Source organism: Arachis stenosperma, chromosome 8 (genome assembly GCF_014773155.1).
Source record: "Arachis stenosperma cultivar V10309 chromosome 8, arast.V10309.gnm1.PFL2, whole genome shotgun sequence".
Lineage (NCBI taxonomy): Eukaryota > Viridiplantae > Streptophyta > Magnoliopsida > Fabales > Fabaceae > Arachis > Arachis stenosperma.
This window is the reverse complement of record NC_080384.1, coordinates 16,140,932-16,168,203: the sequence shown is the minus strand read 5'-3', so window position 1 is coordinate 16,168,203 and position 27,272 is coordinate 16,140,932. Positions and strand designations below refer to the sequence as shown.

Sequence of the window (27,272 nt, the reverse complement as noted above, 5' to 3'; positions counted from 1 at the left end):
GGTTATGTCAAGTCCTAATTTGCTACATTGGTGACTTTAATGAGGATGTGACAATGGATGAGAGAAAAGGAGCCAGTACATTAATAGCAGCAGCAAAAGATTTTAGAAGCTGGATACAAGATATGGAGCTGGTAGATTTAGAGTTGAATGATTGTAAATTTACTTCATTCAAGGGCCAATCATGCAGTCGTATTGATCGGGTGTTGGTTAGCGTGGAATGGGTTGAAGAGTTTCCTAAGACGCGACTTAAAGGTGGATAGAGAGGTTTATCGGATCATTGTTCGTTGATAATGGAGGATAGTAGAGTGCGCGGGGAGGGGGGTCAAGGCCGTTCCGAAGTTTAGATTCTTGGTTCACGCATGATGGTTTTCTCAGAATGGTAAAGGAGGAATGGAGAGGGCTAGAAGAGGTTAATTTTACTAAAAAACTGAAGGCTTTAACGATACCGTTCAAGAGATGGCATAAGGAGAAGTTTGATGATATTGAATTGAGGATAAACAAGCTAGAGGATGAAATCTGGAAGGTAGATGAGTTGGCTAGTAATGGATGCTATGGTGCAACTATGGAGGCAAGGAGGAAGGCTCTTGTTAGTGTTTGCAAGAAATAGTATATCAGGAAGGAGAATCATTGAAAGCAGATGTTAAGGTCTTGACATGCTAAGCACATGGATAAGAACACTAGATATTTAGTCTCAGCTAGAAGACGGAGCAATCACATCGATGCCTTAGTGATAAATGGAAGGGTAGTGAGGAATCAAGCCAAGATCAAACTCGCCATAAGAGATTTCTGCAAGAACTTGTATCATCAGGAAGCGTCACATTTGATAGGCTTCCGTGATGTGCTAGTTAATAAGATACATGAAGAGGAGTCCGCATAGTTAGAGAGGATTCCTTCGGTTGAAGAAATAAAAGATGTAGTGTAGGATTGCGAGTCGTCAAAGGCGCCTGGGTGTGATGGCTACAATATAAACTTCATTAAGAAGTGTTAGGAAGAAATTGGGTCTGACTTCACTAAGACTATCATAGATTTCTTTCAATCAACAGAGTTACCAAGATATTCTAATGTTACTTGGGTGGTGTTGGCTCCGAAATTTGTTGAAGCTAGAGAGATCAAAGATCTTTGGCCGATTAGCATAGTCGGATGTGTGTATAAGGTCATATCGAATGTGCTAGTTCGGAGAATGCATAGGGTAATGTCAGGATTAGTAGGAGAGACTCAGAGTGATTTTGTGAATGGTAGGAAGATACATGATGAGACTTTGATTACGTGTGAGACGATAAAGTGGTTGAAGACGAGTAAGAAGAGGTTGGCAATAATCAAGCTGGATTTCCAAAAAGCTTATGATAGAGTGAAGTGGACTTTTATGGATATTGTACTTCAGAAGATGGGGTTTGGGCAAAGATAGAGAGGGTGGATTAAGGAATGTGTTTGCAGGGCGTCGATGTTAGTTTTGATAAATGGGTCGCCTTCTAAGTTCTTTAAGATGGAACGGGGTTTAAGGCAAGGATATCCTCTTTCTCCATTCCTATTTGTTCTTGTTGTTGATGTCTTTTATAGGATGGTAAGAGAGGCAGTAAGAAATGGAAAGATTGCTCCTCTGCTGGTTAGTAAGAACAATATTGAGTTATCCCACGCAATTTGCAGACGACACCATACTATTTTGCCCACAAAAAAGGAGACTGTCAGGAACTACAAGCGGCTTCTGCGGTGTTTTGAGATGATGTCAGACTTGAGTATTAATTTTTATAAAGCTAGCTTTATTCCGGTTAATTGTGAGCATGAGTTGGTACAAAGGATGTGTAGAGTGCTGGGGTGCAAAGAAGCTTCGCTGCCAGTCAAATATCTGGGTATTTCTCTGGGAGCGAATATGAGATTGGTCAAGACTTGGAAGCCAATAATTGACAAAGTGAAAGAGAAGTTCAGTTTGTGGAAAGCCAAAATGCTCAATAAAAATGGTAAGTTCATCTTTATTAGATCTATACTGAATAGCCTGCCAATTTACTACTTCAACTTATATAAGATGCCCAGAGCAGTAGTAGAGAAGTTGATCTCCTTGCAGAGGAGGTTCTTGTGGAGTGGAGAGGATGGCAAGCACGGGGTATCTTTGGTGAAATAAAAAATTGTGCAAACTCCAAAACGGCTAAGAGGGTTGGGAGTGAGTGATGCAGTTGTTCTAAATGTTGCACTATTATTTAAGTGGTGGTGGCCGTTTTCGAAGAAAAATGGTTCATTATGGAAGAAAATTGTGTGCCCTTGCAATGACATGAACCCAAATATTCCATTTTCTAGTAAGCCTGTACCTAAAAGAGGAGGTCCATGGAGGAATATTTGTCAGCTACAGATAAAAGATCAGCAGGTGAGGGATAAGATGGTCAAAGGGTTGTCTTTGGAGATAGAGGATGGAAGAAGAATTTGATTCTAGGAAGATAATTGGCTGGCCTGTCGTGTGCTGAAAGACATTTTTCCATGGTTTTTCTCAGTTTCAAACCAAAGGGGATCTGTAATTAAGGATTGTGAGTCTGGGATGAGTTAGAGTGGATATAAAATTTTCAATGGAAAAGGGAACTGTTCCAATGGGAGTTGAAATTAGTGAATCAGCTTTATGAGGTGCACAATCTGTCAATTTAGCATCCGAGAGAGAGGACAAAATCGTGTGAAAATTTGATAGATCAGACATTTATTCTACTAACTCCTTTGTGCAGATTTTGTAGGCTAAACACTCTTGGAGAACATTTTCACTTATCGTTTCACTTGTTCCATTTGGAGGGGGTTGGTTCCACCAAGAATTGAGTTGTTCACCTGGTTTGTGTTAGTTGGCAGGGTTAATACTAAGGACAGATTAAGCAAATTTGGCATTATTGATCAAAATGATACTAATTGTGTGTTGTGTAAAAAGGATTCTGAGAATGATTACCATTTATTTTTTGTTGTAAGCTTACTTGGCAGGTGTGATGTTCTTGATTGTTCGTCTATAAGAAACTATGGTCTGTTCCAGGAATAATTAAGCAACACTTCGAGAGTTGGACATGGACTCCTGCTAGAAACAATGAACACAATAGGTGGTTGATTGGTTTTTGTGCTATCATCTAAAATATTTGGTTAGAAAGAAATAACAGGATATTCATAAATCAAAATGCAGGTGTTGTGAAAATTATCAACAAGTTTATTAGGAACTATAAAGAGTGAGTTGATTTTGATTCTTCTAGTTATTGATGATAATGCCGAGATTACTACAATTTAATTTCCTATTTTGTTACCTAATAACTTGGTACTTTCTAACTGCTCCACCTTATTTTTTTTTTTTGAATGAACAAGCTCAACACAACAAGTGGAGCAACGAAGAAAAAACAAAAAACAAAACAAATAGGAAAGCACCAGTTAAAGACATAAACTATTCAGCAACTACATGACTCCTTGTCATCTTCGGCATTGCCATCAACAACAAAAGGGGTCATCACCTAGCCACTCCTTGAAGTTCATGAACGATTGGTGGATAACAACGTCAACACCTTTTCCTTTATTCTGAAAGATCCTCATGTTTCGTTCAAGCCAGATATTCCATATTATAGCACAGAAAGATACCATCCACCTTTTCCGTTCCTGCTTACTAGTTGATAACTCAGTCCAGCTCTGAAAGTGTTCCTTTAATGTCCCTGGGCATGACCATTGCCTCCCAGCAAACGTTAGCCATGCACACCAAACCTGCCAAGAAAACTCACAAGCAAGAAACAAGTGGTGACCAACTTCGACACCTTTATTGCACAAAACACAGACCACGTCTTCTTCGTTAACCACTCCCAACCTACTCAGCCTCTCCTTTGTATTGACCCTTCCAGTCAAGACGAACCAGATGAACAATTCAACTCTTGGTGGGACTAGACCCTTCCATACCGTCCTAGTAAAGCTGAAACTTGCTATATCCTCTGGAAGCAATTCCACCTGCAATTCCTGCACAAAGGAGTTAGTGGAAAATACACCTTGTTTATCAAACTTCCACACCACTCTATCCTCTCTGTCATATACAAGATTAACCAGTCTTAATGTATCATGCAGCTGGTTCAGAAGGTCCAGCTCCCATTGGAATAGCTCTCGCCTCCATTGGAAGTTCCATCTCCACTCTAGCCCGTCCCAGAACCCACAATCCCCTATGACAGATCCTCTTTGGTTTGAAACTGAGAAGAGCCTCGGAAACATATCTTTCAGGGGCCCACCATGCAACCAGACATCCTCCCAGAATCGAGTTCCTCTCCCATCACCAATCTCCATGGACAAACCATTAATCATCTTCTGTCTTACTTGTTGATCCTTGAACTGTATTTGGCATATATCCTTCCATGGCCCCCCTCGAGTGGGTAATGCCTGGGATGACAGCATCACCCTGGGATTCAGATTGTTGCAAGAGCATACCACCTTCTTCCATAACGGGCAATCCTCCTTCGAAAATCGCCACCACCACTTAAATAGAAGGGCCGTGTTACGCACCATGGCATCCCCTACACCTAACCCGCCTAACTTTTTGGGAGCCTGTACCACCTCCCACCTGACCATGGCCATACCCATCCTACCATCCTCCTTACTCCATAGAAATCTTCTCTGTAGGGAAATCAGTTTCTCTGCAACAGCCCTTGGCATCTTATACAAACTCAAATAATAGATAGGCAAGCTGTTCAATACAGATTTAATAAGCACTAATTTACCAGCTTTATTGAGAACCTTGGATTTCCAAATGCTCAGCTTCTCCTCCACTTTTTCTATAATGGGTTTCCAAGTCTTCACCAGCCTTGGGTTCGCTCCTAGTTGGATGCCCAAGTATTTTACCGGAAGAGATGCTGTCTTACAGCCCAGAACTCTACACATACGCTGTACCCACTGAGCGTCACAATTAATAGGAATCAAGCTAGACTTATCAAAGTTAATACTCAGCCCTGACATTAGCTCGAAGCAGCGAAGGATCCTCCTGTAATTCTTTATGGTCTCTTCCTCCGGGGGGCAGAACAGAACAGTATCATCCGCAAACTGAAGATGTGACAACTCGACATGGTCTCTCCCCACCAGTAGCGGCGAGATTCGCTCATTTCTCACCGCCTCTCCGAACATCCTATGTAGAACGTCAACCACAAGCACAAACAGAAACGGAGACAGCGGGTCCCCCTGTCGCAAACCTCTTTCCATCTTAAAAGGTTTGGATGGCGATCCGTTTATCAGCACTGACATAGAACTTGTACCGACACATTCCATAACCCAACTCCTCCATCTCTGTCCAAAGCCCATCTTCTGCAACACCAGGTCAACGAAACTCCACTTGACTCTATCATATGCTTTCTGGAAGTCTAACTTTATTATTACCGCTTCCTTCTTTCTCTCTTTTTATCCATTGAACAGTTTCACAAGCAATAAGCGCCCCATCATGAATCTTTCGTCCCTTAACAAAGGCGCTCTGAGTCTCCCCTACCAGTCGTGGCATGATTGCTCGCATCCTCCTGACTAGTATTTTTGAAATGACTTTATACACACAACCTACCATACTGATTGGTCTCAAATCTTTGATCTCCTTAGCACCAGTGAATTTAGGGGCCAATGCCACCCAAGTGAGATTCGCATCCGCTGGTAGCTTGGATGTAAGGAAAAAATTCATCACCGCTGCTGTGAAATCAGATCCAATTTCAGTCCAACACCTCTTTATAAAATTCATGTTGTACCCATCACTTCCCGGCGCCTTGCCAGATTCACAATTCCACACTGCTTCTTTAATCTCTTCAGGATTCGGCAGCACCTCCAGAGCCAGAGCATCATCTTCACCAATTCTTTCTACTAGTCCATCCCTGAACCCTACCAAAGGAGACTCTTCCTGATGATACAAACTCTTATAGAAGTCTCTAATCGCAATCTTAATCCGAGCTTGATTTCTTACCAATCTTCCATTAATGAGCAACACATCAATCCTGTTGTTTCTCCTTCTCGCAGAAGCTAGATTGTGGAAGTACCTCGTGTTCTTGTCAATGTCCTTCGCATGTCTGGATCGTGACATCTGTTTCCAATGTAGTTCCTTCCGTACATACCATTTCTCACAGCAAGTCACCAGTGCCTTTCTTCTAGCCTCCATTGTTCCATCATAAACACCATCTCCCACCTTGTCATCAATCTTCTTGATCTCTTCCTCAAACTTCATGATTTTCCTGTCCATCTCCCCAAAGTTATCTTTATGCCATCTTCCCAAAGGAACTGTCAGAGCCTTCAATTTATCAGTGAATTGTGCCTCCCCAAGTCCTCTCCATTCCTCCTTAACCATTCTTAGGAAGCCTTCATGGGTAAACCACGAATCAAGACTTCTAAAAGGTCTCGGCCCGTCTCTTCGCCTCCTATCTTCCACTATAATAGGACAATGATCAGACAAACCCCTAGGACCACCTCGCATTCGAGTCTCTGGAAATTTTTCAAGCCATTCTATACTAACCAGAACCCTATCGATACGACTGCACGATCGTCCTCGAAACCATGTAAACTTGCGGTCCGTGATCGGTAAGTCCACCACACCCATGTCGTGTATCCAATTCTTAAAATCTTCAGCTGACAAGGGCAATGTATCTGTCCCATTTCTTTCTTCCACCTGTAGAATTTCATTAAAGTCCCCCATGAAACAACAGGGAACCTGACATAAGCCAGCTATGTAGCTCAGCTCCTCCCAAACACCAAGTTTCTCATCTCTAGTATGCGCACCATAGACCAAAATAAAAGCACAATTAAAATTATACTTCAGCATCTCCCCTTCAACACACAACCATCTCTCTCTTTTGTGACAATTCTTTATTTTAAAAAATTCTCCATCCCATATTAACAACAACCCACCAGATGCACCATCAGATTCAACAAAATCCCACTCCGCACAACTATTCCCCCAAATATTTTTTATATCACAATTGGTCACTAATTGTCTTTTAGTTTCTACCAGGCCTAACATGTTCAATCTAAAAATTCTTTTCAGGTCCTTTATCATCCTAAGCTTACCATCCCCCCTCAACCCCTAACATTCCAAGAGCTAAAAATCATTTCAATAACTTATTGCACACCTTTTTATGAGCTTTTGGTCTGCTTCGCCTCGCTTTAGCCCGCTGTTTCGCCACCTTTTTTTCAGAGCAATTTCTTCGTTCTGCTGCTGTAGGATCGCCATAATGTCATCTTCTTCGTCATACAGCATAGCTCCTGATTCCTTTGCCAAGTCCCAAGTTCTTTTGTTTTCTAACATATGTTCCTCCAATGTTAAACTCTCATTGTCGCTGGCTTCATCGTCGTTGACCTGAGCTACATCCTCCAAGCCACCGTTTTCCACGTCATAACCATCTTCCTCGTTAGGCTCCGGTAAGGTTCTGTCATCAACTGATCTTATACCCGGCCCAGTCTCACCAAACTGTGCAACTTCTTCACCATTCCATTCATTATCATCACCGTGTTCAGCATTATCTTCCGCGCCCATAGTTACTGGACTGCCATCAGGCCCAATCCCATGGGTTGCCATTCTGCCTCCTTCCACATCCACCCTCTGTTTATTTTGTCGCCGTTCTTTATGGCCAGCAGCACGCGTCACACCTGTCACGGCGTAAGGGAGGGATTGGCCGTCTTCTGGCTGTGAAGCCACCGCCGTTGATATCTCGATGATACCCTTCTCTTCTCGGCCTCCATCTCCCTGGTTTCCTCCAACCGCGTTCGCCCAACATGCACCGCCAGCAATGTGATCTGGTCTACGCAGAGATTTGGAAGTCGCGATCGCCAGCCGTTCTTCCACGGGGCACGATCGAGCTGCACCAGCCATAGGAACCGCCGCCTCAAGCTGTCGAAGTATCTCAGGTCCAGGCAGTTTCTTTCCGGGTTCAGTGTGGCGCGTCTCTCCTTTGGTTCCCCTACCCGCTGGCTGTTGACCCGACCCGGTGCAGATCATGTACGGGCTATCCAAGTGTGGCCCCTGATGGACAATAGCTTCACCCAAATGCTTGCTGTCTTTGGGCCGTAAGCTCTCAAGGCCCAAAACACAATTGCAGCATCTATAACTATGGATGGGCTTCCTTGCACAAGCAGCTACGTTGGCATTTTTATTTCCTCTACCTGGCCCATTATGTTTATAACCATAATCACATGAAATGGTCATTTCAGAATCCTCATTGTCATATCCCACAAGATCCGCCCTGCCTTCATTACCTCTTTTATTAGGTTGATAAGTTACCAATTCTGTTTGATTGTGTCTTAAATTGTCATAATTCCATTCATTCAAAATTGTTTCTGAAAGTACCATTCTATCCTCATCTTCAACCTCCTTTCGTATCACTCCGATAAGAACTTCTGCTACCTGGTCCACACTGCCTGTCGAATTTATGGGCTTCACCGCCGGTACAGTTACGACATCACAAGGCTTTGTATTTAAAATCCTCTGCTGTTTACCGCTATCGTCATCATTCCTCATCATTCCCTCCTTTACGTCCACTCCATATGTTTCACAGCCTACTTCTTTTACCAAAATGTCGAAGCCACTAGTGCCTATTGTAATATGGACCCATTCCTTGATTACGTCCATTACACATGTATCAATTTCTACACGACCAGAACTAAATGAGGAGCACGATTCCGTCGCATTATCACAGCGAACCACCTCACCCCATTGACTGCCTATTAGTCTGAAAGTATCACCAGACCATGTATGTAATGGCACTCCAAAGACTTCTAGCCACACCCTACGAGTTTCACTTCTCTCCGATTCGTCCCACCTCCATACACTGTGGAAGAACTGAAGTAAGCCATTCATATTGAAGGTGTAAGCCTCTTCTGCATTCAAGAGACTGTCAAAGGTCAACAGTGCTTTAAAAGCACCCATTTCTCGCACCTGGATAACATGGGGAAACATTATCGTAATCGCTTCCCTCAGAGTTTTGAAATCAATAGCCTTCGTCGACCCCCCTACCAGACTCTTCTGTAGCCAGTCCAGATTTTCTTTCGCCACCTCTACTTCTACCTTCTTTGTCCACCCATTGTGGTGTGGATCCTGAACCTTATTATCACTGATCAAAACCTTGTTTGGAGAATCTGTGTTCTTCTTAGCCTTTTCTCCTTCTTCTGGTACTTGTCGATCCGTAGCATTTCGGCGGTCCCCTCGTTGAGGAATTCTGTTTGCGTCCTTCACCTCTGATGTTCTTCTATATTTAGCTTCTCCCACAAAAATAACATTTCCTCTCAACCTCATATGATTCATCTCTGCTATAGCCTTTGAGGCTCCTCCTTTCGTGGTGTATCGTATGAACGCAAAGATGTACAAGCCACCATTCTTGTGTTTTCTCGATAAGTATATGTCGTTTATGTGTCCAGTCCAGTTAAACAGTTGAAACAGCTCTCTCCTTGAGATGTCAAATGGGAGATTATCCACAAAAATAGAGAAAGACTCGCTCTCCAAGCGTCGATACTCTTCTCGGTTCCAAACTCTAGGATCCTTTACCTGGCCTAACGTTCTACCCCTCTCTGTGTTTTCCACCCACACTCTCTCTCTCTCTCATCTCTCTCCACCTTATTATATTAAACTTTTGGTTTTTTAAAAAAATTATGCTTTTTAAAAACTCAAACACTTTTCTAAAAAGTTTGCGAAAGTGTGTAATTTCAATGAAATTTCTCAGAAAATGGAGTGAAAATTTATTGGGCGGCATCTCCAAATCTCCAACACAGATGACTGACTCAGTGAGAAAAATTAAAAAAACCACCAACCAATAAATATTGTCTATAATATCTATTAAGTATTGCACTATTACGTGACCCCCTTTGGATCTATTTTGGTGTTTAAGTAACTTCTGCAAAGGAAATGGTCTATGCTCTAAAGACAAATGGTGGGATTGGATATTACGAGGAAATATCCTGCTTTTTGGGTTGAAAGAAACTAATGAATTCCTTGCTCTTTTCTTTTGCTTTAGTTTTTTCTTGGTATTAATTAATTGCAAATTGCAAAACGTAAATTGTCCCAAGTGTTGGAGTTTCTCAGGCATACCATTGTGATTTAGTTTGCATTTTTTATTTTTATATTTAGTATTTTTTATTTTTAAAATTTTGTGTAGAAAAAACAGACAATAAAATCTTTTTTTTTTCACTTTTTGTTTTTCTTTTTATAAAATTAAAAAAAATACAAACCAAACACACTCTTTAATGATCTAAATTTCTGAGTTTGGTCTTCAAATATCACTGATAAAACAAATAGGGTTGGTCATTTAGCAAGCTATCATCCTGATATTTAAACTCAATTTTTATCAGTGTTATGATAGTCGAACTCAAAGAAATTATTATTAATAATAAAAAAAGTTTCACCAATAATTCAATCCAGAAAGGTTCAGTTCTCGTCTTGGTAGAAAGGTTACCCACTTAAAGCTCAATTAATGATATTATATTTAAGCACAAAAATTAAGTAGAGCATCCAATAACAAAGACATAGTATATGTTTCTCAAATAATATTTTGTGTAGATTATAGCCATAATAATCGCAATACGGAAGATATATTATGTACTTGTTTTATGAAACTAGTATACAGATTTTGCTCCTGTAATACATTGTTCAATTCTGTAATATTTCTTGTACTTGTTCTTGCTCACTTTTTTTTTTTTTATTGGACTGGATTCTTGCTCACTTGATTTCCACTTTCTTCGTCTAAAGCATAAGTGAAGTAAGGCCTTTCGGCCACCAATTTTTTTATTTAAATTAAATAAATATAATATTTATCAAAATAAATAAACATTAAAAAATTATTAAAATACATCTTTAGTCATATTTTAAGTACTGATGGTTATTGTCTAAAATGGCTACATCTCGAGTGCATTGACTCGTTGTGATAAAATGTCTGCGAATCATATCTCGAATGCAACTGTGATATGAATATAAACATATTTTGGATACACTGCATCCAAGATACACACGTTTTCTAATTCGGGTCAGTATATCCGAGATAAGGGAAAATTACTAGGATATTACCAGACTAATCTTCTATTTGTTTATCTATTTTGGTGAATGTTTTTTTTACAAAAATATTGTAACGTTGTAGATAAAAAATGGACCCGTAATTTTGAAAATAACTAGTTATACAGAAAGGGTTATACTAGGTAACCAATGACTTTCTTGAACATGAACAATAGGCCCTAAAATTGGCCCAATTCAAGTAAAACATACTATACCCCAAATTATTCACCTAAATCTTAATATTAGAATAACCATCCACACACCTAGAGAATTGAACATCCGATATATCCATTGTTCACATTGTTCTATATTTTCATTGTCTACCTATACTTTTCCATACAGAAATCATGCTTTATTACACATTAAACACATTTAATAACAATCATTACATCAAAGTGGCAACATTGGAACCAAAAGGCCTAAACCCTAAACTGCATGCATCGTCATGGATGGGGCGTATTGGGACACCCACGTCTGGTGTGGCCCTCTCCGCGACGGAGCCCACATCTCTTCTTCGCACGTTCAATGGCATCTATCTCATTCTGGATCCGAGTGTATATCAGCCTTCCCGATGCCTTCCTTCGCATGGCTGAGTTGGGCTTTAGGCGTGCACCGTACCATGGAGGCCACATCTTGTCGTCTGGTATCGACCGAAACACCTTCTCATATACCTTGAATATAGAGGTCATTGTGTACACGGGGTCCACGAAATGACCCCACTCAATACTCGCAGCTGCACATGCCGCTAGGGCATGTTAACACGGGTAATGCAACAACTGAAACAGTCCGCAGTCACATGTACTCTCGGTCAGACGAACGCGATATAAATTCTGTGACCAATCATCCACCGGCTCCATTGAAAAAAACCACCACAAAGAAGAATTAATTGTTCTCCGAAAGAAGAGAAAGAGAACAATGGTTTGTGAATTATGTGAAGAGAGGTATTGGGATGGTCTTTATAAATAGACTTATACTACAACATATCTTGGGTACATAGACATCTATACCATAATGCACATATCTTGGATGCCGAGACCCTAATTATAATCTTAACTATATCTCGGATGTTGAGGGGGCATTTCCATATTTTCCCTCGGATGTTGAGGAGGGGCATTTCGATATTTTCCCTTATGTCGGATGTACTGACTCGAATCAGAAAATGTGCGTATCTCGGATGCAGTGTATCTGAGATATGCTTATATTCATATCACGATTGCATTCGAAATATGATTCGTAGATACTATATCGCAGCATAAAGTCAGTGCACTCGAGATGTGGTCATTTTAGACAATGACCCTTAGTACTCAATATGTGACTGAAAATATATTTTAATAATTTTGCAATGTTTATTTATTTTAATAAATACTATATTTATTTAATTTAAATAAAAAATTTTTCAGACTACTCAATAATGTTTCCATTAGTGGCAATATTTTAAAATTTAAATTGATTTCTACTACTCTTTAGAGAAATTAATTTTTGTTTTTTTTATAGTATTAGATTAATTTCAGTAAAATAAAAAATAAATTATTTATCATTCAAAATTCCAACAAAATAATTCTTCTATTAAATAATTTTTTGGAAAAACTTAAAAACTTTTTCTCACTATAAAAACTATTAAATACCAATTTATCAATCTTGGTATTCGTATCTAATTAATGCGAAGGAAAGAAAAAAAATAATTTGGACATTACTCTTCTACTAGGACACTGATGTGATTGGAAGAGCATCATGCGAATTCCGATTTTCATTGATTTGGACGGAATGCTAACCAATGAGCTCAATTCCATATCTAAAGTTTGGTCAAAAGCACTCATCAGTGCTATGCCATAAAGAAGTTATCCGCATTTTTATATTTTCCCATCAATAGCATAGTAGTATATTATATTAGCATGTTACCAATATATTCACCAATAAAATTTGAGTATATCTATGCACATATTAAATTTACAAACTAATAAAAATTTAATTAAAAATATAAAAAATTTAAATTATTAATATATTTATTTTATATTTATTAAATAAAAATATTTAAAAATTTGTATTAATAATAAATTTTTCAAAAAACATATTTTAACTAAACGATTAAACTCATCAAAACTCATCAAATCTATTTAAGTTTATGATCAAACCGATTTTTATAATTAAATTCAACTAAAATTTTAAAAATTAAAAGTTTTATGTTTTTTATACACGCCTTTTTTTTTCTACATCTTCTTTTTTTTATTTTTTTTTTGATGTTATTTTTTTCTCAACTTCTCTTTTCTTTATTCTTTTTTTTTTTGTTGATTTTTTTTTCTTTCTTTCTTCTATCACCAAAATTTTCCTCTTTCTTTCCGATGCCTCTCTCTTTTAATTTTCTTTCTGTTTTGTTCAAATTGCTACTATTAATGAAATATTTTATTTAAATAAATCATTTTAAATTAACATTATAAAAACATAACATAAAAATAACACAAAAAAAAAACAAAAATTTTAGTTGAAAAATATATAAAATATTTTAAATTTATAGAATTTTTAGTTGAATAAAGCAGAAGAACAATACATAAATTTTAATTGAGGAGTACATAAATTATTTCAAATTGTGTAAATTTTTTAGTTAAGTAATACAAGAAAAGAATAGAAATTTTAAATAAAAAACATAAAAATGTAACTTAAATAACACATAAATATTTTGAATTTAACCGTAAAAATTTTCTATGTTTGGTTTCTATATTTCTCTTCAAATATCTTCAAAAATGTGTTTATCTTAAAAAAAATTTGTTTATCATAACAAAATTTTTTATTATTGATAAAATAAAATTTTATATTTGCTTCTTATGTTTTTTCAAAAAAATTTGTGTGTTTATCGTTAAATAATTTATATTTGTATTTCATGTTTCTCTTTAAAGTTTTGTGTGTTTAACTTAAAAAAATTATATGTTACATCTCAAAATTTGTGTGTGTGGCATAAAAAATTGATTTTTTTATATTAATTTTTTTATCTGTTTATTTTTTTCATAAATTTTTTTAAAATGAGAAGTTTTTTTTTCTTTTTTGCGTTTACGATTTCTTTGTAAACTGCTGACACATCACACATGTAGCATGTTATGTATAATTTATCAATACTTATTTATTTATTTTTTTCATTCCACGCCATAAAACACACATCATGCTGATTCCAATTCCACCCATATTCCACCCACATTCCTATCAATTTTATTTTAGAAAATCTAGTCAAGGAAAGGGGTTCAATGTATTTGTAATAAAGAGAACCAAAATGGAAAAACCCAAAACAAAAAGAAAATATTATGTTTATTTTTCATTTAATTATTCAAATTTCTTTTACATTAAAGAAATCTTCTATGCTTGCATTGTTTATATATATGTTAGATTTACATTGTAACGTGTACTTATTCATGCCACATGGATGATAATTTGGCCAAAAGAAAGAAACTTTATATAATTTAAACAGAGTAAATATCCATAGTCGTTCTTGAAATTTACGTAAATATTCAATATAATTTTTAAGATTTCAATTTTTCTATTATAGTCTTTCAGATAGAATTTTGAGTATTCATAGTGGTCCCTAAACATATTTCTAGTGATGTGTCATCACTAGAACGCTTATATGGCGTCGTTTTGCCAGACTAGAGCTGAGCTGGCTCATTTTCAATTTGTACCCACATTGGTCCCTCACAGTTGGTGTTATTGTACAAAGCCTCGCTCCTGCACGTTTCACTCTCCTTCTTCCTCGCGTTCTTCATCGCATTCTTTAGGCTTCCAATTCTCTTCCTTTACGCTCTCCAAACCTACACCCACCTCGATGCCCAACCCTCCACCTCCAACGGCCTTCCTGCTGCCATTCGCCACCCTAGTGCCCCCAAAGGCCCTGCTCCCGACCTCAGAAAGTACCCCAAGAATAAGGACAAGCTCGATTTCGAGTAGAAGAATGCCCAGATCTTCAGGCTCAGGCTCGACCATGCTCACTGCATAATCACTACTTGTGCCTTGTGGATTATGGTACATTGGTAGTGGTGTATTGTGTGTGTGATATGGGAGGAACTTTGTTCTTCTGGTGTTTTGCTTCTGATGCTTTTGTTTTGTGTATTGTAAGCATGAAAGAGGCAAAGAAGAACATGTATGTCTTTAGCACCATCACCTACATAGGATTCCATGCACTGTTGACGAAGCAACATCTGAAAAATTCAAGGGTAATGTTTTACAATTCATGCAGTTGTCTTTGTGGCCTTGTGTCATTAATTGGTAAAATATTTTTGGATATTCTTGATATAATTTATGATTGCTCCTCTTGTAGGGTTGCCTGTTGTTCTTTGGGTGCCGTCAGACTTGTATATAGATGTTAAAAACAAAGATTATGGAGGTTAAATTCGCTTATGGAAGAGGCACACAAGCTATTCGACGAAATGTCCGAATGAACTGTTGTTTCATGGACAACTTTGATACCTGCTTAGAAGCTCTCGATTTGTTTGACTCCATGAAAGTTATGGGTCCAAAACCAAACTATATAACAATGCTTGGGGTTCTATTTGCATGTAGTCATGCACGGCTGGTCAATGAAGGCTGAAATTACTTTCGGTCTATAAAGAATCTTTATGGAATAGATCTTAAAACAGAGCACTATAGTTGCACGCTTGATCTTCTTGGAATAGTTGGGAAGCTTGACGACATGGTTAAGCTAATTCAGGAGATGAATTGTGAGCCGGATGTTGTAGCATGGAGGACTCTGCTTTATGCTTGCAAAGCCCACCGAAATGTGCGTGAATCTCAGGAACAGTTGCCGGAGAACACCCTTGTTGGATTAGTTACCTTTGACTCCATGGTTTATATTCATGATCTTGGCTATTCTGAGTGCTCAAAGGTTATCCTATTCCATGGCGATCGTGAAGTTTCGTCTAATCAGGTACTAAAGGTAGTTAATTCTAATTCATTTTTTAGTATTTGGCATTGTAGTCTGGTTATTCAAATTAATCCGACTAGCCACTCTGAGGAGGCTTAAAGTGTGAGGGCTAGCTTAAGTTAGTGATTGAGATAATTGTGACTAGTGATTGGTTTGATAGTTGTAAAGAAGTAGAAGAGAATCACAGATTTAGTTGGTAGGAGTTCATTCAATCTTGTTTTAAGTTCTACTTTTTCAAGGACTTACATGCTATGCTGCTTTATTATCATTTACTGTGAAATGTCATAATCATAAGCTAGATTAAGTTTCTACTTTTTTCGTTGCAGAACAATCTAATCTGCACTGTCCCTAAAATATTTGTTTTTTTTTTCTTTGTTCACAGACCAGATAGTTCCTCAACATTAGTCACGCCTACCACCAGCTGCATCATGGACAAACAACTGTTGTCCCAAAGCAGGGATATTTGTTGCCAATTTCAGAATGCGAGTTCAGCATCACCGCGGCAATTGAAGAGATCCATTGTATGTGGAAGTACGAGTAAATACCCATATGAAAAAGAAGAAGAAGAGATGAAGACGAAGAGGAGATAAACTGTATGAAAATTTGGGAATTTAGGGTTAGGAACCAACATGGGTGCAAATTGAAAATTAGCCAACTCAACTAGCCATTGGACCCCTCCAGTGTAGTAAACCGAGTCCATGTCAGCGCTTCGGTGATGATTCATCACCAGAAATATTGAGTGCTCGGAGCTCTATCTGGAGGACTACAATAGAAAAATCGGGATCTTAAAGATTAGATTGAGTATTTACGCGAATCTCAAGGATAACTATGGGTATTTACTCGATTTAAATATTATATGAATATATAAAAAGTATTTTGATATTCAAAGAATTAAGGCCCAATTTGGGTAAATAACTTAAATAAGTTCTTTTGGAAAAAGAGCTTAAAGTATAAGGACTTTTATTAATAGTAGCTAATAAATAAGTTATTTTGTATTTAGATTTTTAACTATAGAAGTACTTATTTTAAAGTTGTAACGTTTGGATAAATAACTCAAAAAATCCAATTTTTTTAACATAAGAAAATGGATATTAAAATAACGATGATAACAAATACTTTCCATTATTGAAGGTTGATTTTAATATTGATATTTCTGAAATACAAGAGAATGGATATTAAAATTGATATTTCTAAAATAGTTTTAAAAAATGCAACATACCTGAGTCTTAGCATCCCACCAATCATCACTTGCTTGTATGGTCTTCTTAATAGGATCCCAACCAAGACCGGTCTCTTTTCCTTTTAGTTTAGCCCATAGTCCCATTCTCTTTTCATAGAGTTTTTAAATTGTTTAGACTCATAATTTAAACCAGTCTCTTTTAAGAATTTTGTTTTTAAATTTGTCCAACAAACTTTGTTAAAATGTGTTCCAGGTCTATTTCCAGCCACCATCTCTTCTTTACATATTTTTATGAATATAACATAATTTCGTTCATTCCAATCAGCTTTAAATTTTCTTCCGAACTAGCCACTTTCATGAATTTGTTGGGGAAGAACATAAAAAAAGAAAATTATAAAACTAATTATAAAAATAATAACAAGTTATATAAAAAGAAAATCACATATAAAAAAATAAAATTAAAATCACATGTAAAAAAATAAAATTAAAATTGAGATTTCATAGCATACACAATGTTCAATACAAATTTAATAATAAAATAGAATGATAAAATGATAAAAAAATACCTGAAAGGAATATATACTGGTTCAGATTGAACAGAAAATGGTGGTAAAGGGTCAACACTTTCAGCATATAAATCATTACGTGAAAATGGTGGTGGAGGGCCAACACTTTCAATAGATGGAACATTGTGTGAAGATGATGGTGGAAGGCGAGTGCTTCTAGAAGATGGACCTTGCATAAAAATGGTGGTGGAGGGCCAATATTTTCAGCAGAAACAGGAAATATTTTTTCACAGAATTAAGAATGAAAGTAGATTTTTTTTTGTTTTGAAATCAATTTTTTTTTCACGAAAGTGATAAAATGACTTATGGAGAAGGAGATAAGTCATCTATTTCTACTTCTTCCAAAAATTGTAAATTAACTTTTCGGAAAGTCAAGAGCTCTTCTTTAAAATGGTGTCAAACACGCTTATCGTAACTTTTCATAATTCAAAAGTCAAAAAAGTAACTTTTGGGACTTCCCAAACAGGCTCTAAGTGTCATTATAACTTTTAGAATATTATATTTTATAGTATTTGTATAATATTTTAGATTATTTGAGATAGAATTTTAAAATGTTCTAAAATATCTCAAAAAGGTTTCGAAAAATCCTAAAGAGTTCTAAAAAACTTTGAAATATCATAAAGTATTACAAAAAAAATGTGGATATATATAAAAGTATGAAGAGTGGTATAGAATAATTTAAAAGAGTTTAGAAAAATGCGATAAATTAGATATTTGTAATGAAGATTTTATACACTTGATTTAGACTATTTGATTAAATTTAATCATAACCGTCAAGTAAGGAGGTGGTTGGCTATAAATAAAAGCGATAGTTTTGGCATTAGTTGTATGAGTTATTTATAACAAACATTTGTGTAGTGAAACATTCTTTTCACCAAAATCTCTTTTCTCTTGTGTTCAGCTATATTCATAATTTTCTTGTTAGATATTGAGGATTAAACTAACTTGGTCTTAATTTAAGAGGTTAAGTAAGTTCAAATATCAGCACGGTAGCGTTGGAATGTGTCCAAAGTGGTGACAATTTGACATCAGAGCATGATTCAAGAGAAAGCACAATTGATTCGTGGGTATGACTTCTAGTATAACTATGGAGCATAAAGAAAAAGTGATATTATTCATTTTCAATGAAAAAGGAAGAACGTGCGTTCTTCAACTGAGATTAAAGGTAAGGACTTTAACTTTTTTGTAGAGAGTGTTTTCTTATTAGAAAATGTTCTATCCTCTATAGATGTGCGTTTTCAAAGGATAGAACATTATAAGGAGACCCTTGAGACTCATGTGTTAGAAGAACTAGATGCTTTCAAGGAAAGCGTGCTCTAAATAGAAGAGAAACTTAAAAATTCCTTAAAACTATTCAAGGAGGCAAAATCTCGACCGACCATTATAAGAGAGACGATAAATATTTGGAGTATGCTTTCAAAGCATCTAATTCTTTTAATACATGAGTTTTGACGGTCTCCTTAACATGTTCTATCATGTGAAGATACACATCCATAGAGGATAGAACCTTCTCCAACAAAAAAAATCGCTCTTCAAAAAAATTAGAGTCTTTGCTTTTAGGTTCACTTGAGGAATGTACCTTCTTTCTATCTCATTGAGAAGGAATAACATCTATTCCCCTTTGAGTCTCAACATGCTCAATTGTCACACTAGAAGCCTAACCACGAATCACTTATGTTTTCTCTCGAACCTTGTTCTGATGCCAAATTGTCACGGCCTTAAAGACATTCCAACGCTACCGTACCGACTCTTGGACTTAATTAACCTCTTAAGTTAAGATCAAGAAAGTTTAACCCTCAATGTTTAGCAAAAAAAATTATGAATACAAAAGAAAAGAAATTTTGGTAGGAAGAATATTTTACTACACAATTTTTTTTAAAAAAATAACTCACACACCCAATACCAAAATTTTTACTCCTATTTATAGCAATTCACCTCCTTAAGGTAGCCTTTGGTAGAGAGACAGAGACGGAATGACTGAGACTAAGAGACGGAGACTAAGAGACAGAGATTGAAATAAATTTCAGTATTCTATTTGGTGCAAAATGAGAGACAGAAATTGAAACAAGAATGAGACTCTAATTTAATTTGCACAAAGGGTAAAATTGAAATTAATTAATTTAAATGAGGGTATTTTAGGTATAAAATGTTATTAAAGTTTCAGTCTCCATCTCTAAAAATTTTAATCCTCTGTGTCTCCACTTTTTGGAGGTACTGAAATATTGAAATTTTAAAGACAGAGAAAGAAATTTCAGTACCAGTCTCTGAACCAACAAACATCATACTGAGTCTCAGTCTCTCAGTCTCTGTCTCAGTACCTCAAAACAAACGCTACCTAATAAACAGTTATGATTAAATCTAATCAACGGTCTAAATCGAGTGTCCAGAATCTTTATTAAATATCTAATCGATCACATATTTCTAAATTTTTTTAGATTATTTTATATCACTTTTTATACTTTTACATATATACACATTTTTTTAAATGTTCTATAACCTTTTAAAGTTTTCTAAAATTTTCTATGATCTTTTAGAACTTTTAAAATATTTTAAAATTATCTAAAATAACCTCAAACACTCTAAAATACCATACTAATACTATTAAATATACCATTATAAAAATTATCGTGACATAAATCTCCTATATACTTAAAACAACGGTTAGAATTTTGTAATAGTACAAAAATTCTTATTATGATAAAAGAAAATTTGTATATACATAAGTATACGTAATATCTAAAAACTAAAATAGTAATAATAATAATTACATGACAAGTGAATCAATAATACACCATAATGCATATACTTGATATTAAGGTTTATTTTTTTTAATATTGGGTGATAATGGGAGTAATGCATAATTATGATATACTTGTATGTTTTACTGACATATTAAAAGCAGTCTTAAATTAAAGAAATTGCTTCCAATAATTTATATAGATCAGCAACAAGACAAATAAAATACTAAGGGTGATTTAATGTTTGGTGGAAGTAATTTTTAAAAAAAAATAAAAATTTTAAATATAATTAACATCTAGCACCTGTCAAACCACAAATCGCTCCACTCCCAGCAATTTTGGCACAAATTTTTTTTTTCCTATAATCAAGAATTACATCAGCGTTAGAGTAACAACACTATTAGAATTTATAGGTATTCATTCTATTTGTATCTGTTCGGGACAAATAATTATTTATTTTTGCACCGGAATAAATCGTTTTTTGGGTTTCTTAAGGTATCCCTCGTTCCGACAGATTAAAGACTAATCCGTCGCGGTACTGAGCTCCATTTAAGGGTTTGTCGCTGGCCAATAGGTTGCTGCATGCACAAGGCGGGATTCGAACCTCCGACCTTGCTTAAGCGGACTAGTGAATGGAATAAATCTTTAACAGAACAAGTTTTGAATGGAATGGTATTGGATTTAGGTTAAACTCGTCTTTACTCGCCCCGATATATATATATATATACTTTTAATATATAATATATGTAATATATATAAAATAATTAATAAAATAATTAATAATATTATATTATATTTAAATTTTTACTTTAATTTATGTTATATATATAATGATGATTATATAAATTTTAAAATTTAATTTTATTTGTTGAATTTTAATAATTATAAGAACGAATAGAGATAGGATAGACTAAGATTTAACTTTTTATTATCCACAGATAAAAATAGATGAATTAAATACGAGTTATTGTAGGACGAAGCGGATCGGACAGGGCAAACGCCCCATTACCACCCCTAATCAGCGTTGACTCATTCTCATTTACATACATAATACATTACATGTTCGTGGGACCATTATAGAAAAGAAAGTTGTAATATTACCATCCAACTATTTTAAAGAATGAAGGAAAAATAAAGCTATGTATACATTTTGTATTATCCATTTGAATCTAAGCTCTTTTGCATGCAATAATTTTTATGTTAAATAGGATTTTAATTAATAAAAAAATTGGTGTGTAAATTATACAAGTACTATGGAAGTTCTTAGTATCTATTTATTTTAGTCATTAGATCGTGTTATTTTTATGAATTTATCTAAAATATGTTAAGAAGTTATACGATAAAAGAGTAAAAAAAATTGAAATTTTCAATGTATTTAATATATAAAAACTTTAGAAATTTGATTTACACCTTTTATTAAAATTGTTTACTTGCAATATTCTTAGCAAAAGCCTTTTTTAGCAAATTTTTATTTTATTAATAAAAAAATTATTTATTTAATTATTTTTTTACTGGGAAATATGAATATAAAACACGGGTGGAGCGTGTGAATAAATTGCATCAAGACGATTTTGACAACTGGAAAAGACATGTGACTATGTGAGGACTCTGAGTATGACAGTTGAATAGGTAAGTTTTCTTCAGTACTCCGATAATCAAGTTTAGGCGTCATAGGCCTCGGTACAACTCCAACAATAACCATCCTATAGGTTCCAAATAGATCAAATTGCGAACACCTTTTCACATTTCCTTCCAGGCTTCCACAAAATCCTTCCACGCCAATCATGTTTATACTACCATTATACTTCCCGGGACAGCGTGGTTTCATGGTGTTGCTATGGACCGATGGTGTTTCTCACTTGTTGATTGTTGAAGTTCATGCTTCAGGTTCTTTTGTTTATCTCGCATCATTTAGGTCCCTCTTAACATTTTATTTATATGATTTAAGTTAAAATAGAACGGTGACATTAGGGATAGAGCTATCAAAGCCGTACTTTGCGCAGAGGAAACAGTTTGTTGCAATCAGGACAACGAATTCAGTACCGCATGTGTCTCGGCTTTCTCACTAACAAGCAAAGCCGTCCTATGCTTGTTTCATTGTTTGTCCTTAGCGGTGAGCATTTTATGACTATGAATATCAAGAAATGGCACGAATCAACAGAAAATACAGGAATTGGGTACGTACGTAAAAAACAAGCAGTAATCTCGGGTTAATTATTCGTATGGACGGCGACTTCGGGCTAAGTAGTTAATTCAGAGTACGTAGTTTCCGATATGAACACAGGCGAAGAGAACAATGACTAAGAACAAGTCAGCAGCGGCAAATTCTCTAGAGGTGAAGTGAATCTTAAAATTCCAATTCCATGTAATAAAAACTTGGGTGTCCTCAAGAAAATAAGCAATTTAGAAACACTTAAAAGGAAGGACAAACTAAAAACGGCCCAATACATCCATAATTCATAACAGACATGAATGCCTAAAATCTCAGTACCCAAACGAGATCAAACAAGCAGCTTCTCCTTTGAAAAACATATAGAGGAGAAGTTCAATTCTAATTAGCAGTAAAAATTTGTTTACTGCTGTTCATCTGGTTTAGGAGCTTCTTTTATTTCATCTGCTCCATCATCCTGAAACCATAACAAAGAACAAATAGAAGTTCAATACATAGCTCATGAAATGATGTGACGGACAAACATAATATGAGGGTTCGGATCAATACCTGCATGTCAGAGGTCCACAGGGTGAGGTTATCACGGAGGAGTTGCATGATCAAAGTGCTATCCTTGTAAGATTCCTCTCCAAGTGTGTCCAATTCAGCAATGGCTTCATCAAAAGCCTATTGAATATAGAAGTGAAAATATTCATCATCATGTTCATGAGTATATAACCAATATACTACAAGATCAGGACAAATCATGAAGTTATTCCCTAACGCTTGAAGGGGATCGCTCATCTATTACGAGGATATGACTTGTCAAATATTTTATTACTTATTAGCTTTATTTTTAATGAACTTCAAAACATTTATTGCTTAGCAATAACTCAATAAATATTTTGCCATAGTGGTAAAATAGACAGGTTGATTTGAGTTATTCAAAAAACACTAAACAGTAACCGTTGATGATGGCACTGCAAACGGGCCCAGTCCACAGTTTTTCCCTTTCTATCGCAATCCATCGAAACATCTGATAGAAGTAAACAGTAAAATAACAAGGATCTAGCAAAATCTAACCTGTTTTGCAAGGTTGCAAGCACGATCCGGAGAGTTGAGGATTTCGTAGTAGAACACAGAGAAGTTTAGAGCAAGACCCAGCCTGATTGGGTGAGTTGGTGGCAGCTCCGCGTTAGCAATGTCCTTAACAACACAAAGAAGCACACAGTATTAGACCTAATCACGTGTAAAACTTACTACATGCATAAAAGTAATAACAAAATAAGATAAAACAAAAAAAAGTCACATCAAAATTTCCTAATTCAAAATTGTTTACAAGGATAATCTCACAGATATTTCACAAATAATCATGGAAATTTTTAGCAACCATGTCTGATGACCAAAATATTTAAAATATTTAAAACCAAACATGCGTAACCGCAGAATATCAAGAATAACCAAGAGAAAGAGTGCAGATTTGAAGAATCACAACAAAATAGAAGATTAAGATCTGAAATCTGGCTAACAAAACTTTAACAGATCTGAACCGAAATATAACAGAGATCTACAAGAAACAAGAAAACTGATATACCTGAGCAGATTTGTAAGCCGCGAGGGTGCTCTCGGCGGCCTCTTTGCGCTCTGCGCCGGTCTTAAACTCGGCGAGATACCGGTGGTAGTCTCCCTTCATCTTAAGGTAGAAGACCTTGGAATCGCCGGAGGAGGCGGAGGGGATGAGGCGGGTGTCGAGGAGCTTCAAGATCCCGTCGCAGATGTTGGAGAGCTCCGACTCGATCTTGGATCTGTAGTCACGGATCACCGCAACGTGGTCCTCGTTGCCGCGACTCTCCTCCTTCTGCTCGATGGAAGAGATAATCCTCCACGACGCACGCCTAGCTCCGATCACGTTCTTGTACGCCACCGAGAGAAGGTTCCTCTCCTCCACCGTCAGCTCCTCGTTATCGGCGGCGGCTGACACCTTTTCCATGAACTCAACCATCTCCTCGTAACGCTCTGCCTGCTCCGCCAGTTTCGCCATGTATACGTTCTCCTCCCGTGGCGATGGTGCTGCCGCCATTTCTCCGAACCTAGAGAGTGAGCGTAAGAGCGAGAAAGAGAGAAAGAGAGAGAGAGAGAGAGAGAGAGGGAGAGAGAAGAGATCTGGTTTCTAGAGAGAAAATGAAATAGAGAGCGATGAGATGGTAGAACGCGGAGAAGGCGAAAGTGAGAGGGGTGGTTTTTGAGTCTGCTGCGTCCGATAATTGCGTTTTGCGAAGCGTGGGTGGGGCCGTTTCTGAAACGCGATATGGACCGTCGGATCGTTTTATTTTTTGTATTTATTGTGTGATTAATTACTATTTTATTTTCTGCACCATTGTCGGTTACCTGGACATTTTAAAATTTGGAATTTCTTCGCTGGTTTTGATATTTTTAAAATTTTAAAAAATGCGACAGCTGGCAAACACGGGGTTTTGATGCCTCTTCTTGTGTGTGGGCGATAAAGGTTAGTCTTTCTTTCTCTTACACACTGTCCTCCTCCTCTTTTTTTTTTTTTTTTTTTTTTGGACATGCACCCATTGTCCTTTCTGTCATTGTGAATTTTGTGTGACGATGGATCCTATAACCAAGAATAGTATTCGGTTTTGGTTGGTTTGAAGAGGTTGAAATTTTAATAAACATCCAAATTAGTTTCTTTCTTAAATTAAATTAAATATTTTAATTTTAAATAAATTTTATTATTTTAGAATTTTTCGATACTAGTGCGTCTGAAATAAGGATTCATTTGTCTTATAAATTTATCAACGATTTTATTGTCTAATAATAAAATTTAGGTAAAAATCATAACGATTCTTAATTATTGATTTTATATAAAAATAATTACATATAAATTTTTATTTATAATTTATTATAAATTTATTTATTTAAAATACATATTAAAAAATTTATTTAAAATAATAGAGAAATCAATATATCTGATAAGTGTAGTTTTTAGATATTTTTAAAATAATAGAAAATTATTAAAATTAGAATATTTGATATAAAATTTATTTGAGACTAATTTGAATATATACTTCGACCGAAAAGGGTTCATGAATTCCATTGAATGATAATCAATTTGGGGTGGAAAAAGAAAATGGGCCGAAGTGGTGTGGTTAATGCCTTAATGGGTCCATTTATGAGGTTGGATTCTCCACCGGCCACTGCTTAAGCCCTGAATAAAGCAAAGCGCTTTTTTCTCTGCGATTTTCCCTTACTTTTCCTTTTTTCTTCCACCACAGATCGTGAGAATTTAAGAGAACAAAAAATGAAGAAATAGAAGCAAGAAATAAGAAAGGGGGTTGGTCGGTTCATGGGTCATTCTATTCAGTAGTTGACTCGTACGTGAAAAAGTGCTAGACTTGTCACCCCAACCGGTCACTGCTCAACTCAACATCATGTCATTGTACTTTCTAAAGTAATTAGATTAGAGAAATTTTTTGGGTACAAAATATAACACTTTTTTTTAATTTTGATATGGAGTAAGTAATGGTGTACGACATAGTTATTAGATATGAAGTAAGTAATGGTGTAATTAGATTAGAGAAATCTTTTTCATTGGGAATATAGTGACTGCTTCAAGTAAATTGGGGTCTGACGGGAGGGAGAGTAATCGAACGGTTCGATTACAGTAATTGGATTTTCGATTTGTGTACTCTAAATTTGTTTTTAATTTTTTAAACACAAATCGAATGATTTGATTTGTATACTCTTATAATTTTAAAAAACACTAAAAATTACAATATTAAAATATATCATTCATTTTATTTCTGTATCAATTTTTTAGCCACAGAATTAGATTAAGTGAAAAGTGATGAATTTTATTAAATTTATAGAGAATATATATTGTATATAATATTTTTTGTGATTTTTTATTATAAAAGAGTAATTTTTTGTTTTACTAGAAAGTATAATATACCATAATATTGCTTTTAAGTTAGAGTTCAATCAAATTTTAAAAATATTTGTACATGAGTCCTGTTAAGGATCTAATGGAATATTTGTATAATATGTATAATGGGCTATATGAGTTATAAAATAAACATCACCCATAATATCTAGAGCTCTAATACCATGTCATGATATTACTCATCCCAAAAACTTATACCGATGAAAAAATTAACACTAATGATTATATCTCTAATATTTCTTAAACTTCCATTATACACATTATACAAATATTTCATTAGTTCTCTATATTTTCTCTTTGTATATTAGTAATTTTAAAAAAGATTTTAATAATTTGTGTAAATATAGTTAGCCTTATGTATTAAGCTGTTAACCATAGCGAAAAATATGGCTAAATAGCTAATTATGATAATAAGGTCAGCAATTATTACAGGCATAAAATTAAATTAGTTGACATAAAGGACAAAGGAGTGCTATACTTATGTCTCATTCTGTTAAGAATTTTGTAAAAATTTATAAAATTATTTTTTTAAATTAATTTGTATTCTTTTAAGGTTAAAGAGTTTAATTCAAATTTATATATTGATAAATATTTATATATATTAAAATTATTTTATAAATTAAAAAACAATTTCATTAAATAAAATTTTTGTAAATTATACTTATCGAAATAAAAGTTACTTTTTGTTTTACCAACATAATCGTTATAATATTTGAAAAGTTATGTTTGAAAAATTAATTTTAATAAACTATTTTTTTAAAAAATCAAAGTTTTATTAAACCATGCTTTTTACTTTTTTTATTTTCACTTTTACAATA

At 35.3% G+C, this 27,272-nt stretch overlaps 2 protein-coding genes and 1 long non-coding RNA gene across 3 annotated transcripts; 2 read left to right on the top strand and 1 right to left on the bottom strand.

The window, feature by feature from the left end:
* The first annotated feature begins 53 nt into the window (after positions 1-53).
* LOC130945464 (uncharacterized) lies at positions 54-2,416 on the top strand. Its single transcript, XM_057874175.1, has 4 exons — positions 54-252; positions 1,044-1,389; positions 1,558-2,098; positions 2,198-2,416. The coding sequence occupies exons 1-4, from the start codon at positions 54-56 to the stop codon at positions 2,414-2,416; spliced, it is 1,305 nt and encodes a 434-aa protein (XP_057730158.1).
* Positions 2,417-14,618: 12,202 nt separating this feature from the next.
* LOC130946281 (uncharacterized) lies at positions 14,619-16,839 on the top strand. The gene is made up of 3 exons (XR_009072232.1): positions 14,619-15,165; positions 15,270-15,875; positions 16,255-16,839. It is a non-coding gene; the product is annotated as an uncharacterized LOC130946281 (long non-coding RNA).
* A 5,853-nt stretch (positions 16,840-22,692) lies between these two features.
* Positions 22,693-24,740, bottom strand: LOC130944182 (14-3-3-like protein). Its single transcript, XM_057872371.1, has 4 exons — positions 24,100-24,740; positions 23,589-23,711; positions 23,076-23,192; positions 22,693-22,983 (listed from the first exon to the last, which is right to left on the bottom strand). Exons 1-4 carry the CDS (start codon positions 24,583-24,585, stop codon positions 22,930-22,932), a joined length of 780 nt encoding a protein of 259 aa, XP_057728354.1. The 5' UTR covers positions 24,586-24,740; the 3' UTR covers positions 22,693-22,929.
* Positions 24,741-27,272: the final 2,532 nt, after the last annotated feature.